At 49.1% G+C, this 19,446-nt stretch overlaps 1 protein-coding gene across 1 annotated transcript; it reads right to left on the minus strand.

The window, feature by feature from the left end:
- Window positions 1-4,246: 4,246 nt before the first annotated feature.
- On the minus strand, window positions 4,247-14,067 carry Vamp5 (vesicle associated membrane protein 5). The gene is made up of 3 exons (XM_059256718.1): window positions 13,982-14,067; window positions 5,331-5,468; window positions 4,247-4,693 (listed from the first exon to the last, which is right to left on the minus strand). The coding sequence occupies exons 1-3, from the start codon at window positions 13,982-13,984 to the stop codon at window positions 4,523-4,525; spliced, it is 312 nt and encodes a 103-aa protein (XP_059112701.1). The 5' UTR covers window positions 13,985-14,067; the 3' UTR covers window positions 4,247-4,522.
- Between the last annotated feature and the right edge of the window lie 5,379 nt (window positions 14,068-19,446).

Raw genomic sequence — 19,446 nt, forward strand, 5'->3', positions numbered from 1 at the left:
GTCCCAGAACCCACAGGGCGGCGCTCAACCGTCTGTAACACAGTTTCCAGGCGTTCCGACGCTCTCTGCGGGCACCAGGCATACAAACGACGGACAGACAGACATGCAGCAAAACACCCACACACATTAAAAAAAAGAGAAAAAAAAAAAAGGCATGGTGCTGCTTGGCTTTAATCCCATAAGTCAGGAGGCAGAGGCAGGCGGATTTCTTTGAGTGGTAGGCCAACCAAGGCTACAAAGTGTGACCCTATTTCAATCTGTCAATCAATAAAAATAAAAAATAAATATAAACAAATAAGGAAAGGGAGAGAAAGACAAACAAAACCATGCATGGTTAGGAGCTCAAGTCGGGCAGTTTACAACCTCCTATAACTCCAGCTCCAGGTAGCCCCTCTTTCCCCCTTCTCCCCTATACCTACGTTCAACTGGCAGAAACACACATACACAGTTATAAAAATAAATCCTTAAAAAAAAAAAAAGATGACAGCCAGAGGATTGCAAGTTCAAGACCAGAATGGACTACATAGTAAGATCCTGTCTTAAACAGGATAAAAGGAGACACATACAGAAAACGAAAAGCCCGTATTTGATCACTGTAATTGTCTGATACTGTAGTGAGGTACCTTCTGCTTTTCCTTTTTCTCATGGGGGCTTAACTACAGAGCCTTGAGTCCATGCTAAGCACTTTCTCTACCACTGAACTGCACCCGCATTACTTCTGCCCCCTTTTATATGTATGAAACCTGAGTCCCAGAAGCAGCTTGCCCAAAGTGAGTGTTGTTGACCTACTTAGCAGGGCAAAGTGCTACCCTCCATCATTCTCAGAAGAGGAAGGTGATAATAAACCCAGGGAAGGTAACAAATTCTTAGAGCAAGCATGGTGGTAATCTGAGAATTTAAGAGGCCAGCTTGGGTTCTTAGGGAGACACTGCCTCTAACAAAAAGTAATAAGCCTCTATAGCCCACACTTGAAAAAAAACTAGGGTCATCTGCGAAGAAGGACCCTCAACTGAGAAAATTCCTCCATCACATGAACCTGTAGACAAAGTCATTTTCTTGATTAATGATTGATATGGAAGGGCCTAGCCCACTGTAGGCAGTGACACCCCAAGACTGTATAAGGAAGCAGGCTGATGAACAGGGCGGTGGTGGTGCACGCCTTTAGTCCCAGCATTCTGGTGGCAGAGGCAGGTGGATCTCTGTGAGTTCAAGGTCAGGGCTGGTCTGCAGAATGAGTTCCAGGACAGCCAGGGCTACACAGAGAAGCCCTGTCTTGAAAAACCAATAAAAAAAAAAATTTAAAAAAAAAAAAAAAGAAAAAAAGAAAGCTGAGAAAGCCAGTCAGCAGTGTTTCTCCATGGCCTCTGCTTCAGATCTTGCCTCAGTTCCTGCCCTGGTTTCCTGCCCTGACTTTCCTTCAAAATAGACTACAATTTTAAGTTGAAACACACCCTTTGCTCAACAAGTTCCTTTTGGTCATGGTGTTTTACCACAATAGTAAGAAAACAATGCCGGACAGTGGAGACACATGCCTTTAATCCCAGCACTCTGGAGGAGGCAGAGGTAGGTGGATCTCTGTGGGTTTGAGGCCAGCCTGGTCTACAGAGTGAATACCCGGACCACCAGAGCTACACAGAGAAACCTTGTCTCAAAAATCAAAATATATATATAATAAAATAAAGAAAAAGTGAGAAAAAATAAAAATAAAAATAAATAAAACAAAGCAAAGAAGTTGGCACTAGGACATGGGTATTTCTGTGGCAGATCTGAACATATTATGTTTGGGAAGATTGAGAAGGATGTTGGGACATTGGGCTAGAAAAGTTATGTTAAAGTTTTAGAACTTAATGAACTTGTGGGAACTTGGAAGATAATGCTGACAGCCATGCAGATGGTGGAGGCCTGGCTTAATGAAGGTTCAGAGGGAAGTTTGCGAATCCCTTAAAGACTCTGCTGGGGCTGTTTGTGAGATATATTTTAATTAAAAATCTGTGGCTTAGCCCGGTGGTGGTGGTGCATGCCTTTAATACCAACACGCAGGAGGCAGAGGATGGCAGATCTCTGTGAGTTCAAGGCCAACCTGGTCTACAGATCGAGTTCCAGGACAGCCAGGGTACCCAGAGAAACCCTGTCTCAAAAACAACAACAACAAAAGGAATGTATGGCTCTGGGCAGCTGGGGCTGAAGAATCCGTGGTGGTTAACAATAGACCAGCACCACTGAAGTGAAACCTGAGCTCTAGTAGGACAATCTATGCTGGTTATCTGGAGCTGAGAAATTGGCAGCGATTAAGAAGAGATGAGCATTATTTTGATCATGTTTTGGTTTTTCGAGACAGAGTTTCTCTGTGTAACAGTCCTCACTCTCCTGAAACTTTATCTGTAGACCAGACTAGCCTTGAACTCATAGAGATCTACCTGCCTCTGCCTCCCAAGTGCTGGGATTCAAGGCACATACCAGCATACCTGCCCAGCCCCAAACGTCAGTCTGGTTTTTTTTGTTTTTTTTTGTTTTTTTTTCAAGACAAGGTTTCTCTGTGTAGTGTGTAGTTTTGTTGCCTGTCCTGGATCTTGCTCTGTAGACCAGGCTGGCCTCGAACTCACAGAGATCCAGCCTGGCTCTGCCTCGCGAGTACTGGGATTAAAGGCGTGCACCACCGCCCAGCCTTTTTTTTTTTTTTTTTAATAATTTATTTTTATGTGCATTGGTGCTTTATCTGTATGTATGTCTGTATGAGGGTGTCAGATCTTGGAGTTACAAGGCAGTTGTGAGCTGCCATGTGAGTGCTGGGAATTGAAACCCAGGTCGTCTAGAAGAACAGCCAGTGCTCTTAACTGCTGAGCCATCTCTCCAGCCCCCACAACTCCATATTCTTTACTCACCAGCTCACATTGTTTTTTGAGACAGCTTATCCTATTGGCCTGGAGCTCACCAATTAGGTTAGGCTGGTGGCTACTGATTCCTCAGGGATTTGTCTGGATGTACAAGAAGGTCAACATACTGGTTTTTGTTTGTTTATGTGTTTTTTGAGAGAGGATCTCACTATGTAGACCAGGCTAGCCTCAGTCTCACGGAGATCTGCCTGTCCCTATTTGCCCAGTGTTTAGATCAAGGTTAAGGCTACCACATTGGACTACACACCGGGATTTTTAAAATGGGTTTTGGAGATGTAACTCAGGTCCCTGTGCTTTCAATGCAAACACTTTATGAGGTTATCTCTCGGCATGTTTTTTGTTTTCCTTAAATGTTGTGTAAATTGTGAGTGTGTGTACACTTGAGTGCAGCTGCCCACAGAGGATGATCTCATCAGGCGGTGGTGGCACACGCCTTTAATCCCAGCACTCGGGAGGCAGAGGCAGGCGGATCTCTGTGAGTTTGAGGCCAGCCTGGGCTACAGAGTGAGTTCCAGGAAAGGCGAAAAGCTACACAGAGAAACCCTGTCTCGAAAAACCAAAAAAAAAAAAAAAACCACAGAGGATGATCTCCCTGAAGCTGGACTTAGAGGTGGTTATGAAGTACCTGACTTGAGAGATGGGAACTGAACTTACAAATTTGGGTCCTCTGCAAGAGCAGTACGCCTTCCTAACCACTGAGCCGTCTCTCCAGCCAACTTTTTGCTTTTGAGACAGGGCCTCATATAGCCCAGACTGGCTTCAAACTAACTATAGCCAAGGATGATCTTGACCTTGTGATCCTCCTGCCTCTACCTCCTCAGTGCTGGGTCTCTAGAGGTATGTGCCACCATCCAGCCCAGAAGTTTGTTCACACTAGGCAAGGACTCTGAAAACTGAGCTGGACTCCCAGCAAGCCCTCTCTTCTTAATTCTTCCATCTGGGTCCTCTAAGAACCCTCAGGATGTCAGAAATGATGGGTTTCATTTTCATGGGAATAGGTGCAAAGGTCTGTTTTGTGGGTTGTTGTGTCTGTGCCCCCATATTACAGGTCTGTCTGTGTAGGGCAAAACCAAGGAGAAAAAGCAAAGGAAGGAGCCATCTACTGGAATATAGTCCTTTGGGCGACAGGTTTTCTTTTCTTTTTTAAATTACATTACTTTAGTGTATGTGTGTGTGTGTGTGTGTGTGTACAGTATGTAGTATGTTTCTGTGTCTGTGGGATGTGTGTGTGTGTGTTGTGTTTCTGCGTCTGAAGTGTGTGTGTACACATTTGTGTCTGTGGTGTATGTATGTGCACGAGAGAGAGAGAGAGAGAGAGAGAGAGAGAGAGAGAGAGAGAGAGAAACAAACACTTTTAACCAAACAGCTGCTTTTACTGAGCTCCAGCTGTGTCGCCTAGTAGGGCCAGTGCAGCAGCAGGCTGCCCTCAAGGACCAGTCCATGGCATGATGGGAGATGCAGAGGTACACATATCCAGGATGCCCTTCAGTACTCTCCGGGGTGGCCGAGACGGAAGCAAACACCAGGATTCTCTGGAGACCAGAACAGGCCAGTACAGTCATTCAGCCTCTCCTCCAGGCCTGGCTGGGTCAGTCCTCAGTCCCTAAGGCAATGCCTGTATCCTAGGCCTATGGATTACTGCTGTCCCCACCACTCCCTGGAAGAAAGATGACCAGCAGCACAATCAGGATGATGAGCAGGCCACCAGCCACTGCCAGCCCCAAGTAGATCCGGCACCGGATATTCTCCCAGCGCTTCTTCTGGGCTAGAGTCTTGGTCGTCTTGCTGAAGGCCGAACTCTGTGGGTACCCAGAGATACGAGAGAAAGAGAGTTAATGGTTCCCACAAGGCCTCAAAGCCAGCTCTCCATCCCTACACCAGCACCCTCCCTACCCTGTCTGCCGCCTCTCCACTCACTGTCACCCGCCCACCCGGGACCCTTCCAGCCTGGCTCCCAACCTCAAACACTTGACTCTCAATCCTCCTGCTAGTTCACACCCACTTAGCCCTTGACCTCTAGGAATGCGCACAGCTCCAAAGACTTCTTAGGTTTATTTATTTATTTTGTTTATTTGTTTGTTTTTGTAAGACAAGGTCTCATGTAGCTCCGGCTTGGACTTACTGTGTGACGGAGAATGAGCTTCTGATCTCCGGATTCCCTGAGTGCTGGGATCACAGGTGTACCACCACTGTGTTTCATGCCATGGTGGGGAGTGGGCCCAGGGCCATGCATGCTAGGTAAGTACTCTATCTGAGCTACAGCCCCAACCCAAGGCTATCTTTGTGAAATCCACTAGTAGGAAACCAGAAGGTCCCACCCACACTAGGAAGCAAGCAAGCCCCAGAACCCACCTACAGCCTCCCCAGCAAAGCCTAAGAGCTCCCTCTAAGGGTCAAACTTCTCCTGTCCCTCCCCCATTCCCAGAGGCCACCCACCATGTCCAGGAGCTGGTCTGAGCGCTGCTCCAGCTCTGCCAGCTTGTTGTCACGCTCCAGGACCTTGTTAAAATTGTTGAGCATGATTTCCGTCACTTCGTCCGCCTGCCGCTGGCATCGCTCCAATTCTTTCCCTGCCTGAGCACCAAGCCCAAGGTCAAGGATACAAGAGTTCCCCACCCAGCCTTCCTCCCGCACAAAAGACCTAAACTCCCCGCTCCCCTACAATGTCTGGGTATGGCAGATGAGTAATAGCATCCTTTGTGTGTAAAGGCTTGAGCTATTCAGGTTAAAGGGCTGCCTTCTGAGCAATTGACCTCCGGGCTCCTTATCCATCCGCTCCAGATTTCAGCATCTCAGCTTCTTCTATGTTACCTCAAACTGGGAGCTAGCTTCCCAGGCCTCCAACTTCCCATAAAGCAGACACTTTGCTCACCTGCTCCAAAATGGCATCTACCCAGTGTTCATCTGTCCTACGGCTTCCCACTGACCCCAAGAAATGGCAAAGAGCAGGGAGCCAGGCAAGAAAAAAAAAATTCACTCCGCAGGACTAGAAAGGTCTTTTGAGACCAGGTCACACCAGCATCTCTGCCTAGAACCCCTCCCAAACCAAGCAGCTCATCTCTCCCTCTCTGGACCCCTGACCAGTCAGGCCAGTTCTGCCTCTGAGCTAACCTGCTCTCCATCTTTCAGTGGCCACCTTCTAAATGTGCTCTCCTCCTGGGAACCTGAGACCCTCTGGCCTTCGGCCTCCAGCCTTCTAGGCAGCCAGGGCTTCCCTGGGATCCAAGTGACAATCTTTGGCTTCTGAACCTGAGCAGCCCAGCTTCACCTAACCAGGAAACCCAGTTTGTTTCGGAGGATTGGGATGAGAAAGGCACAAGTGTCAATCTGGGGGATGTGAAAGGGGAAGAGGGGGAGAAAAGAGTGGGGGCAAAAGCCGTGCTGTCTCTAGACGCCTTGTGCGAGACCACGAGACAGCAGGTCTATTCAGGAAGATGAACACCAGAGGATTAGCAAACCACAGCAACTCCCTCCCCTCAGCCTCATCCTTCCCATCCCCATTCTATCTCCTTTTCACAGAGTGTCAAACCCACCCACCCCCACCCCCGCTTCCGGCCAGCCCATATCTCCCATTGTTCCCAGCAGACATTTTGGCATTTGACAGAATTCCACTTAAAACCAGAGAATGTGTGTTGGAAGGGACCTGGTAGTCGCAGAGGATTACCTCCTCCACAGGCAAGAATCCTCCTCACACAGGATCATCACAGCTGCCCTGCACACAGCCTCAGAGCATTCCCAGGGCATGAGTCCTCTCTCCACAGCTAGATCACACGTTCCCAAAGGGAGGGCAGGGGCCAGCACCCTAGTCCATCCTCCAGCATCCAGAAGCCTGGGAGGCCAACGCAATGCTGACCACTGCAAGGACCCAGGAAAGGGGTCAGTTGCTTGATTGCCTATCCAAAAGGAACTCTTAGCCTCAAGAGAGGTTCTCCTGATGTGCTGATCTAGCCCAGCAGGAGTTTCGAGGGACAGGCATCTGAAACCCAGATAGGTCAATATTTATCTAAGAGCTAGAAAAACAGCTTGTTTTTAAAGTGGAGCAGGCAAACCAGGGAGGCATTGGGTGCAGAGGCTGAGACACAGGGCGGCTTCCTCCATTCCTGAGTCAATTGTCATCCCCACCGTGACTACTGGATTGTTGGACAAGGCTCCATTGTTTGAACTTCCCCAGATCCCCAACACTCCAAAAACTTGGGAACGGACAAAGATTTAAAGAATCACCGCTGGGGGTTGGTGGGATGCTGGGGGTATTTTCGTTTTTATTATTGTAGGGGGACCCAGACGGGGAAGTCAGAGGACATCTTGTCCACTTTCCCATGGATCCTGGGATTGAACTCAGGGCAGCAGGCTTGTGTGGAAAACGCTTTACCTGCTGAGCCACCTTATGGCTCCTGTCTGTCTGTCCTGTCCCCAACTGCCCACCCCCACCCTGCAGCATATGAGTGCGTTGGGAGTGGTTTTGTTGGTACACCTGCCTGTAAATACACCCAGAGGCCAGAGGATGATGCCAGTGTCCTGCTCTATCACCGTCGTCCATCTTACTCCCTCGACAGCAGGTCTCTCACTGAACCTGGAGGAGTCTGGTAGCCGGAAAGCCCCACCAATGCTCATGCTTCAGTGATAAGTGCTGTTGACTACCGAGCCATTGCCCAGCATCTTCCCCCTTTCTTCATCTTTTCTTTTATCTTTTTTCTTTTTGACAAGGTCTCGTATCGCCCAGGTTGGCCTCCAACACACTATACAGCCCCAAATGACCTAGTACTTCTAATCCTGTTAGCCTCATTTCCCCAGTACCAGTAGTGCAAGGGTGCCCTACCATGTCCAGTTTATGTGGTGCTGGTGACGAAAGCCCAGGGCTTCATTCATGCTCAGGGAAGCCCTCTACCTGCTGAACTGCATCTCCAGCTCTGTTCTTCTGGATGCTACAACCGTTATCTTCTTCCCATCCAAGGGGTAACGCAGGGTCACACTCTGTGGAGAGCTGGCTGTGCCTCCATCTTTTTCTCTCCACAGCAAAGCCATGCCACTGCCTATCGGGAGCCAAGATGGGCTACCGGCCTAAAAGAACACCTACGTTCCAGGGAACACAGCCACCAAACGCCAGCCCACTTTGGCCCCCCTCAACCAGAGGCAAAAGGACCCTAACTATGCGCACAGGTCTCTGCTGGAAGTATGAAAGATAAATCGCTAGGAAAGTGTCGGGGAAGAGTTGAGCAGAGGGCAAGGAAGGGCCATGCTGTCTTGTGCCACCTGTAACCCAGCCAAGGGCCTGGCAGCTGGTAGACACATGACAGATATTTTTTGAATGAATCGTACCTGTTTTCAGGGAGATTTCTCTCTAGCTGAGGAAAAGAAACATGTGATACCATCAGAGAAGGGTAGAGTTACACACGGAGACATAAAGTGCCCTAGCCACCCGTGGAGTGGGTAGATTACAAGGGTCAGAATTGTAACCAAAAGGGCAGATGTTGGAATGGAGCTGGGCCATTCTGGCAGACAGAGACATGGCCCACTAGTGAAGGGACCTGGCAGAGGATGGAGAGGCTGGGTGGGGCTAGGGAAAGCCGCAGAAGTCAAGGAGTGGAAACTAGTGTGGAGGAAGTGATAAAACCCAACCAAGTCAGGTGTGGTGGTGTGCATAAGCGGGGACTCTCCAGTCCCAAGCCAGCCTGGGCTATGTAGTGAGATCTGCCTCAAAAACAAGACAAAAGCATTAGGTGTGACACAATCCTGTAATCCCAACGTTCCAGAGGCAGAGGCAAGAGAATCGGAAGTTCAAGGCCATCTTTGGCCTGGACTACATGAGACCGTCTTGAGGCGGAGGCTGGGGGTGTGTAGGCTAGGGAGAGAGCTCAGTGGGTAAGAGTGCACTTATAAGCTCCTGAGTTCGGATCCCAAGCACCCATGTAAAAAGCCAGTTAAGGCTGCACACCCCAATACCTCCAGCTCTGGTAGAGATCGGAGAGAGAGGATCGTTGGTTTTACTGGCTGCTCCAGCTTTGGTGAGAGCCTTTGTCTCAAGGGAATGCAGCAGCGAGCGAGCGATAGAGCAGGAACACACACACACACACACACACACACACACACACACAGAGAGAGAGAGAGAGAGAGAGAGAGAGAGAGAGAGAGAGAGAGAGAGAGAGGCAGGCAGACAGACAGACAGACAAGACAGAGAGAGCTTCAGACTTTGAGTCTGTCCTTCATCTATTGCTGAGCACCTCCCCCCTCACACCACCCCCCATTTTGTTTTGTTTTACATACCCCTGGCTGGCATGGAATTCAATATATAGACCAACTAGGCTGCTTGGACTTACAGACACCTGCCTGCTTCTGCCTGAGACCACGCCTCTTAAAAGCAAGAAGTAGGGTGTGAGCACGCATGTACATAACCCTAGCACTTGGAGGAGGAGAGAGCACATGACATGGTAGAGGAAAATTCCCAGAGCCTGCTAGCTCATTCTCATGTAAAAACTGTGTGTATTGGTGAGCACTTATAACCTTGTTTCTGGGGGCAGGGGGGCCGGGAGGACTCTATGTCAAAAACAAGGTGTACTGCATCCCTCGCCTCAAATCCCGCCTGCCTCTGCCAGTTCCCAGCTGATTCACTAACACTGAGGCTGCAACCTTTCTGACCAAGCACTTCCTCTTTTGTAAAGTGGTGAGATCTCATATTAGCTCAGATTATGTAGTACATTATTAACAAAAGCCTAAACAATACCTGGCCCATACTAAATGCTAAATAAATAATATCAATTAGTATTAATGGAGACCATTTTTCATTCCTTTTTCTTTTTATTAAAGATTTCTTTTTCTTAAACGTATGCATTTTTTTTTTTTAGATTTACTTATTTTATGTGAATGAGTGTTTTTCCTGCACGTGTATATGGGCACCACGGGTGTGCCTGGTGCCCAAGAAGATCAGAAGAGGATGTCAGACTTCCATGGAACTAGAATTACAGATTGTTGTGGGCTGCCATGGGGGTCCTGGGAATCAAATCCAGGTCCACTGCAAGAACAACCAGTGCTCTTAACCGCTGAGCCATCTCTTCAGCCCTAAGATTTATCTTTAAAAAATATTTATGGGGGCTGGAGAGATGGTTCAGCTATTAGAGGCAGTGGCTGGTCTTTTGAGGACCTTGGTTTGATTCCCAACACCCACGTGATGGGTACAACCGTCTGTAACTCCACTTCCAGGGGATCTAACAACCTATCCTGGTCTCTTCAGGCACTGGCCATATGAACCACCCAAAACGGATACTGAGGACTGAACTCGGGCCCTCTGTAGAAGCAGCAATTACTCTTAATCAATAAGGCCCCTCTCCAGCCCATTTTCTTTTTCTTTCCAGGTCTAATGTAATCCAGGGTGGCCTTGAACTCACTACACGTATACCATCATACACACTTGGCTCCTTCTGCCCAGTCTTTTTTTTTTTTTTTCCTCAAGATTTATTTCTTTTGATTTTCGTGTGTATGGGTGTTTTGTCTGCATGTATGTCTGTGCACCAGGTGCATGCAGTACCTGAGGAAACCAAAAAAAGAGTGTGTGACCCCCTGGAACTGGAGTTACAGACAGCTGTTAGTTGCCATGTGGGTGCTGGGAATCAAACCTGGGTCCCCTGTAAGAGCAGCCAGTGTTTTAAGACTTATTTTATTTTTATCTTTGAGTATTTTGCCTGCATGTGTGTACGTGCACCATGTGCATGCCTGAGGAAGTCAGAGTCCTTGGAACTTGGCGTCTGGAGAGGGGTGGTTGTGAGCCACCATCTGGGTGCTGGGAATCTAACCCAGGTCCCTGGAGAGCAACAAATACTCTTAGCCACTGAGCCACACTCCAGCCAACACCACCCCCTTATGAAGAAGTGTTGGGGACCTTAGGAAAGACATCTTAGATGTGGGTGTAAGTCCCTCAAGACAGTCACCTTCCCTTTTCTTTCTCTCCTTAGGAGATGCACAAGCAGCCAAGGCTTCCCCGTCGCACGCACACTTATGCATTTACTTGCCTCTTATCTAAGTGAGGAACCTTCTGTGGATCTTCGAGAACTGCTGCTCTAGACCCAGGAGCTGCTATCTTTTCATCAGGTGCTACAGGCTATTGAGACCTTTGTTTATGTATGTGGTACCGGGAACTGAATCTAGGATGCCACACACTGCAGCCCTTTCAGAAATTTTAATAATAAAACAAACAAACAAACACGAAGGAGACTCTTAATAAAGTGTACAGCCTGGCCTGAGACTTGGGGGAGTCCTCCTGCCTCTGGTCCCGAGTGTTGGGATTACGGGGGCCTTAAGTCTCGAGCAACAGTAACAGCCACTTTGCAGTGGGCACACAACCTGACCAGCACTGAGCTGGCTGTTCAGGTGGGTATCTGGCTAAATCTTCACAATAACCCACTAAAGACAGCGTTATTGGCCCCGTTTTACAGCCCAGAGGTGTTAAGTTGCCTGGAGTCAGTAGGTAACCAATCTAAGGGCCGAATGGTCAGACTCCTGGGGCCACCAGTCTAAACCCTGTGCTAAGAGAGTGGAGGTGTGATGCTCCAGCTGACTGGCTCATGACTACCTACCAGTCACTTGATGATGCCAACTTAGCTTGTGCGCAAGTGAGAGAAGCCTGTGACCACACACCCAAATTCTGTCAGATGAATGACTTCAAGAATTATTTTCGGCTGAGCATAGTTGTGGATTTATTTAATCCCAGAACTCAGTAGGCAGAGTTTGAGGCCAGCCGGGTCTACATCGTGGGATCTTGTCTCAAGAAAAAACAAAAACAAACAAACAAACAAGAACTATTCTGTAGCTGGGCATGGTACCAGATCATTGTAATCCCAGCACTTGGGAGGTAGAGACAGGAGCATTGCTGCAATTTCAAGGCCAGCCTTGTCTATAGGGAGTTTAAGGGCTATGCAGCAAGACTGCCTCAAAAAAATAGTTCATTCTAGTCAGGCATGGAGGCTCAGCTTTATAGTGAGTTCCACACCAACATGATCCTCATGAGACCTTGTCCCCCCAAAAACGAGCAAGCTAAGTAACTTTTTAAATTGTTTATAGTGGGGTTGGAGAGATGGCCCAGTGGTTAAGAGCACATGCTGCTTTTCCAGAGGACCTGAGTTCCATTCCCAGCACCACTTGGCAGCTCACAGCCATCTATAATTCCAACATGAGGTGATCTAACACCCTCTTCCAGACTCCACAGGCACTCACATACATGATGCACATTCATACATGTGGGCAAAACATTCATACAATGAAATCTTTTTAAAAATCATTTATGAGCCGGGCGGTGGTGGCGCACGCCTTTACTCCCAGCACTCGGGAGGCAGAGCCAGGCGGATCTCTGTGAGTTCGAGGCCAGCCTGGGCTACCAAGTGAGTTCCAGGAAAGGCGCAAAGTTACACAGAGAAACCCTGTCTCAAAAAACCAAAAAAAAAAAAAAAAAAAAAAAAAAAACATTTACGATGCTAGGGAGATGGCTTCAAAAATAGAACTCCTCCTGTCCTAGTCTGAGAACCAGAGTTTGAATCTCGAGCACCCACACGAAAGCCAAGCAGTTTTGTTTGAAATCCCAGTGCTCACGATGCAGAAACCGGGGATCCCAAGGACAAGCTGGTGAGCTCCGGCCAGAGACCCTGCCTCCATAAATAAAGCAGAGAGCTATTGAATGAGACACCTGACATCAACCTCTGACTTCCATGTGCACCTAAACATGTACGTGCCCACACATGTGAACAAGCATGTCTGCTGAGGAGTTGGTGAGGTGAGAGGCGGCTGTGGCTTGTTCCTTTCTCTCTCTCTTTCAGGCAAGCTTTGTTGTTAGATCATACACGGAATATCACCACACACGTGTACACGTGCAAAGAAATGATTGCTCACTTCCCCTCTTCCCTGCCACTGCTTTGTCCTACGCTGGTGGCACAAAAGAGCTGCTGTGTCTTTTTTGACCCAATGAGTCACAGAGAAGAGACCGGAAGGAAAGGGAAAGGGGTGGGGGTAATTAGGTAGTCAGAGCTGGAGACAGAAAAAGGAACAAGAAGAGAGGGAGAGTTAGCTGATGGAGCTGGAGACAGGCTGGAGGAACAATGTACCCCGCAGGCTCTGAAGCCCCTTTGCCTGGAATCCACCTGTGAGCATCCCAAGGTTCTGCGGTACAGCCAGAGAACAAACCTAGCAGGACGCCCACCCTCCTCCCCATCTCTTACCCTGCACTCTCGGAAGTGGGCTCTCAGCTCCAGCCCGTTCTCAGAGCCTCCCTCAGTTTCCTGGTGTGGCCTCAAAGCTTAGGGCTACCTTCCTGCCCCACTTCCCTTTCCTGCCTCCAGTTCCCCAGAGACGAAGCCATCCAAGCACTGCCATCTCTAGCCAGCCCGCATCCATCCAGCCTTAGAGTACTAAACTTGCTTCCAGCCTGGCCCATCTTCCCAGGAGCCCCAGGGGAGGGGGATCCTGGCACCAGAGGACCCTGACACCTTTGCCTTGGAAATGGCAGGTCTGCGGCAGGAGTTTGGGTGAGTCAACTCAGGGTTATGTCACTAGGTAGAGGTTAGGAAAGAGTCAGCCTGTGTCACACTGATAATTTCATGGAACTTTTATAGTAAACAACTTATTTTCTCTTTCCCCGGGGAAAGTGTTTATCCTTCAGCACCCGGCCGAGAGCATTTACTCAGGTTTCCACCCTTGGGCCAGCTCTGGCTCCTCTCAGCCCCGGGAAGAGCTGCCGAGGTCATCACATTACCTACCACTTTCTTAGCAAAGGGTTCTGAGTGCCTGGCAGCAGCAACTATAAACATCTCCTTTAACCTCTCAAGGACCCACTAAGGTAGGTATTGCTGCTCCTACTTTATGGTACGGAAAAGAAAGCTCATGGAGGTTAAGTGACTCGCCGGGTATTGCCGGGAGCTGGTAACTGCCGCAGGAGCGTGGGAAGCTACAGCTCCGCTCACTCCGCCCCGACGGGGCGCACTCTGAGTCTCCTTCCCCGGCTGCCTGCAAAGTTGGGGTCTGGCCCATGCGACCAGCGTGTCTCTCACCCTGGGGTTCGGGCTCCTTCCTCACGCCCCTGAACAATCGCCCTCTGCCCCTGCCCGTCTCACCATCGCCTCCGCAGCCGCCGCCACCGCCTGCTCGCCGCCGGCTCTGGCTCCTCTGCCCGGCGCGGCCTCTGTGCCCGCGGCTCTGGAGGAAGCCGCGGGGCGGGGCGGGCCCGCGGGCCAAAGGGGCGGGGGGCGAGCCTTCTCAGAGAGGTACCCGACCCGGGCAAACCGAAAGCGGTAACGGGGCCCGTGGGGCGCCTCCTACCGGGCCACCAGCGTCCGACTTCGATGACTCCCCAGCCTGGTGAATTTTGGTGTCTCTTGGATCTGAAGTTGCAACAGGAGTTAGCCAGGGAGGCGTCATTCCGTCATGCGACAGGCATCTGTGAGTGCTAAGTGCTGGAGATGTTCGTGAGCAGGCCAGGATGCCACCATGGTGAGTGCATCTCACCCGAAATTAAAACACATCAATCACTCCAAAGTTATGATTGTTTTCAGACGGAGCAGGCAGCATTCTGAATACATCGCATGTCACCGAGTTGTACACTTTAAAAATGATAAACTGAGGTCTGGCGAGATGGCTCAGTGGATCAAGGCACTCGATGCCAAACCTAATGATTAGAGTTCCATCCCTGGGAGTCACATCGTGGAGAGAACCAACTCCTGCAAGTTGTCCTCTGACCTCCATACATCGGGGAGTGGAGATTTTTTAAATGCTAAAATTCTGCAGACGTTTCTGTGAGCTAAAAGTCTCAACCAACGGTGTGTGGATGGATGGGCCTCTAAAGTTGCTGGGATGGGTCCCAGCTTGAAATTAAAACAAACAAACAAACAAACAAACAAAAAAACGACAACAGCAGCCAGACCAAGTCTTGAACCAGCAAGAGGCAGAAGAGGAAAAGGAGGAGATTTGAGCCAGCTTCCAGAGCAGTACTCCAGCAGAGACCTTCCCTTTCCTACAAGAATCAAATACAGACAAACGACATGGAAAGCCCTGAAGAACGTCAAGGTGAGTTGAGGAGCGAGCTGGGGAGCAAGCTGCTGCAAGAAAAACAAACAGGGTTGTCCAGCCCCGGAACACACAGCTTCCCTCAGATTCCTGCAGGACCTCTACCCGGTGAGGAAGACGGAGAATTGGAAGGAGAGCGATGATGGGGATGAGGTGGCTTTTCCTGCAGAACTGGGAAAAATTAAAGAGCAGCCAAAGAGCAGTGCTTCCTTAATCTCACTGGCCCTGGCCAGCCTCAGGCCAACTTCAAGGTTAAAATGAGCTTCTTTTTAAGGACTGTGCAAAAGGTGTGACCAGAAAGTCAAAAGATTTGTAAGTGATACACTGTGATCTGAATTTCACAAGGAAAAAAAAACTCAGGGAGAAAGAGATTAAGTAGTACTGTTTTTGTGCTTATCAAAGACTAAAATGTGGCCTGGGAGAGTTAGCCCAGTAGTCAAAAGTACTGGGTGCTCCTCCAGAGGACCCAGATTGAGTTCTCAGCATCCACATGGTGGCTCACTACTGTCTATAACTCCAGTTCCAGGGGATCTGGTGCCCTGTTCTGGGCTCCCAGGGCACCAGTCACGCGTGTGGTGCATGTCACACGTGCAAGCGAAGCATCTTTACACACAAAATAAAAAATAATTTAAAGAAAAAGTAATTTAAAACATGACTTACTTATTTTACATCCTGACCGCAATTTCCCCTCCTTCCTCTCCTCCTGGTATCCCCCCCCCTTCGCCCATCCCTCTCAATCCTCTCCTCCTGGTATCCCCCCCCCCTTCGCCCATCCCTCTCAATCCTCTCCTCCTCCATTTCTATTCAGAAAAGGGCAGGCTTCCCATGGATGTCAACCAAACATGGCATATCAAGTTGCAGTCAGACTAAGCACCTCCCCTTGTACTAAGGCTGAGCAAGGCGACCAAGTATGAGGACTAGGGTCCCAAAAGCTAGCAAAAGAGTCAGAAACAGTCCCTGTTCCCACTGTTAGGAGTCCCACAAGAAGACCGAGCTACACAATTGAAACACATATGCAGAGGGCCTAGGTCGGTCCCATGCAGCCTTCCTGGTGGTCAGTTCAGTCGCTGTGAGCGCCTGTGAGCCCAGGATAGTTGTTTCTGTAGGTTTTCTTGTGGTGTCCTTTGACCCCTCTGGCTTGTAGAACCAATCCTTCCTCCCTCTCTTCAACAGGATTCCTGGAACTCAGCCTAATGTTTGACTGTGTTCCCATCAGTTGCTGGATGAAGGCTCTCTGATGACAGCTGAGCTAGGCACCAGTCTGGGGTTTAGGATGCTGGCCTGGCCTTTCGAAAAAGCAGTTTTTAAAAGACTGAAGTGTAAGGAAAAAAAATTAAATTGCAAACTGTGGCTGGGTATGTGCTTGCCTATAATGCACCAAGCTCTGGGTTTGATCTCCAGCATTATATAAACCAGATTTGGTGGTAGATGCCTGAGATCCTAGCACTGGGGAGCCAGCAGCAGAAGGGTCAAAAGTTCAAAGCCCTGGTCTGATATATAGCGATTTTGTTTGTTTGTTTGTTTTGGCTTTTTGAGACAGGGTTTCTCTGTGTAGCTCTGGCTGTCCTGGAATTCGCTCTATAGACCGAACTGGCCACAAACTCAGAGATCTGTCCAACCCTGCCTCCTGAGTTCTGGGATTAAAGGCGTGCACCACCACTGCCTGGCAACTCTATAGTGAGTTCAAGGCCAGTGTTTACCACATGAGACCCTGTCTAAAAACAAAACAAAACAAAAAGACAAACTGGGCTGGCCCTGCGGCTTTTGGCTGTGATTCCAACACTTAAGAGGATGAGGCAGGAGGACTGACTGAATTTGAGATCAGCCTGAGCTACATAGTAATAGGCTACAATGCTACAAAGCGAGACTTGGTCTCAAAAAAAAAAAAAAAAAAAAAGTGTGTCATATGAATTTCATTCCAATGTAAAAGGAAAGCAGCATCTCATGGGAAGTGCTAGCTCCAGCTTTTTTCTGTTCTAAACTCTTCATGAGAAACTGCAGGCCTGTTCCTGTGCTGCCGATGCTCGTGTGCCTCTAGCATTGTGGAGCCTTCCTGTCACCAAACCCGTCTCCCACCTTCCCGGCAGTCCTTGACATCCCAAATGAGGCCTCTTAACCAAAGTGTCAGGGGCTTTTTCCCTGGGGCTGAGCCACTGTGAGGACAGACCACAGGTTTCCAAGCTTGCACACAGCACCTCAGAGCGGGCTCGGGGAGAGCCGGTAGGCACAGCACGGCAAAGCAGACCAAGAGGGACTATTTGGTACTTTTTCTGCCCTCCCTGGAGTCAGGAGTATGATTCCAGAACCTGGCCTCTTTTTAGCCTCAAACTTTGTGTCTCTTAACCCTGCCCTTTCCTCACATCCTCCCAACAACAGGTTGTTTCTAATTCTGGAAAGGCTGTGGAGGAAACAGGGACAGAGGTAGCCAAGAACCCTTCCCACAAACCGATGCAGACTGGGAAAGAACAGCAGTGACGAAGAACCTGGTTGGGAGGAGGGGTCCAGAAGACAGAAAGCTCATTGTGCTTCAGGCCCTGTCCTGTGACATTGACTGTGACTAGCATGGGACTCCGGGGAGAGATGTTCGCCCCCACCCCCTCAGAACAGCTGAGCTCCAGGGCCCTCTAAAGACCCAGAAGAGCAAGGGTGGACAAAAGACAAGCAACACAGGAAAAGCTGACGATCTCCTTCAACTTTTGGCTCTGAGTTATACCAAGGCCACAGAAGAGACACGGCAAAAGAGGCCTTGAACCAGGCCCTAAATAACACGTCACATCTTCGCAAACACATCCAGGAGAATAGTTAAGGGACATGATAGGATCCAAGGAGGACACTGAATCCTGCATCCTACCCTAAAGTGCTGAGGAGGTTTTGATTCTCCTTGTGGTAAGATCCCTAGGAAATCCCTCCTCTTGGGGCCTGTGACAATGAACAGTGTGGTATGAAGAAAAACAGGAGGGCTTGAGATGGCTCAGTGGGGAAAGTGCTGGGTACGCACGCACAGGGCCTGGGTTAAGATTCCCATGCCCACGTAAAAGTGTGACCCATGCTTCTGTAACCTCAGCACTATGGAGACGGGTAGATCCCTGAAGCACATGGGCCAGCCATCCTAGCCAAACTGATGAGCTCCAAGTTTAGTGAGTGACACCATCTCAAAAAGTATGGTGAGGACTGGAGCTGTAAACCAGTAGTAGAGTGCTTAGCTCACATACATGATGCCGTAGGTTCAATCACCGGTACTGTCAGGAAGAAAAACAGGGCCCGCTAGATAGTAAGGTGGAAAACAATGAAGACATCCGACGTTGACCTCTGGCCTCCACACATATGCACGCATAGGTACACATGCACCTGCATTCATCCACACAGATGTACATCCTCACATATATACAGGATGGGAGGAAGGGAAGAAGATGGAGAGCTGGCTCTTTGGTTAAGAGTGCAAACTTGCTGGGCAGTGGTGGCGCAGGCTATTAATCCCAGCATTCGGGAGGCAGAGGCAGGCGGATCTCTGAGTTTGAGGCCAGCCTGGTCTACAGAGTGAGTTCCAGGACAGCCAGGGCTACAAAGCCTGTCTTGAAAACAAAACAAAACAGAAAAAGAGTACAAACTGTTCAACAATCTAGCTGCCTAAAGAAGACCTAGACAAGGACAACATCAATAGATCTGCGAACACGGAAGGGGAAATCTCAAAGGGCCCCATCCCTAGACAGAGAACTGCAGGCAATTGAGGGATGCTGAGAGAGGGAGAATCAGTCTTCCCCAGAGAAGAGCTCCTTACCTGGTTATCCAGTACCAAGTGGTCAGTCCTGAAGTCATATGCATGCAATCAACACCAAACAGACTCAGCGGGCTATATTTGTGTGTGTGTGTGTGTGTGTGTGTGTGTGTGTGTGTGTGTGCATGTGTGTATATGTGCATGTGTGTGTGTAAAACAATAACAACTAAAGAAAAGGAGGCTATGAATTTGAGAGGGAGTGAAGGGAGCACGGGGAGGCTGAAGGGAAGGGGAAACCCAGTATAATTATATTTTAATTAATAATAAACAAATTTAAATTCTTTACCTAAGGAGGGGGAAAAAAAGAGTGCAAACCGTTCTTGCAGAGGACCCAAGTTTGGGTCCTAGCACCCACGTTGGGCAGCTCACCGCTGCCTATAACTCCAATGCCAGGGGAACCGACATCCTCTTCTGGGCTCTGGGGGCATCTGCATTCACATACCCATACTTTTAAAAAAATAAAAGTAAGTCCATACACACACACACAGGCACACACACACATACACACACACACACACACACACACACACACACACACACATACACACACACACGTGTGTGTGTGTGTGTGCCAGACAGAATTATTGATTCTAGCTGGGTATAGTGACTCACATCTGTAATCCAGATGTGCAAAGCCCCTGAGCTGCCATCTTCCCTCTATAGCTCTGTACTCTATCTTTGCACCATCTTGGTCCTAGATTGGGAGAAACCAATCCAGAGGGGGTCCTCAGGAAGGGAGAA

The sequence above is a fragment of the Peromyscus eremicus genome, chromosome 3 (assembly GCF_949786415.1).
Source record: "Peromyscus eremicus chromosome 3, PerEre_H2_v1, whole genome shotgun sequence".
Lineage (NCBI taxonomy): Eukaryota > Metazoa > Chordata > Mammalia > Rodentia > Cricetidae > Peromyscus > Peromyscus eremicus.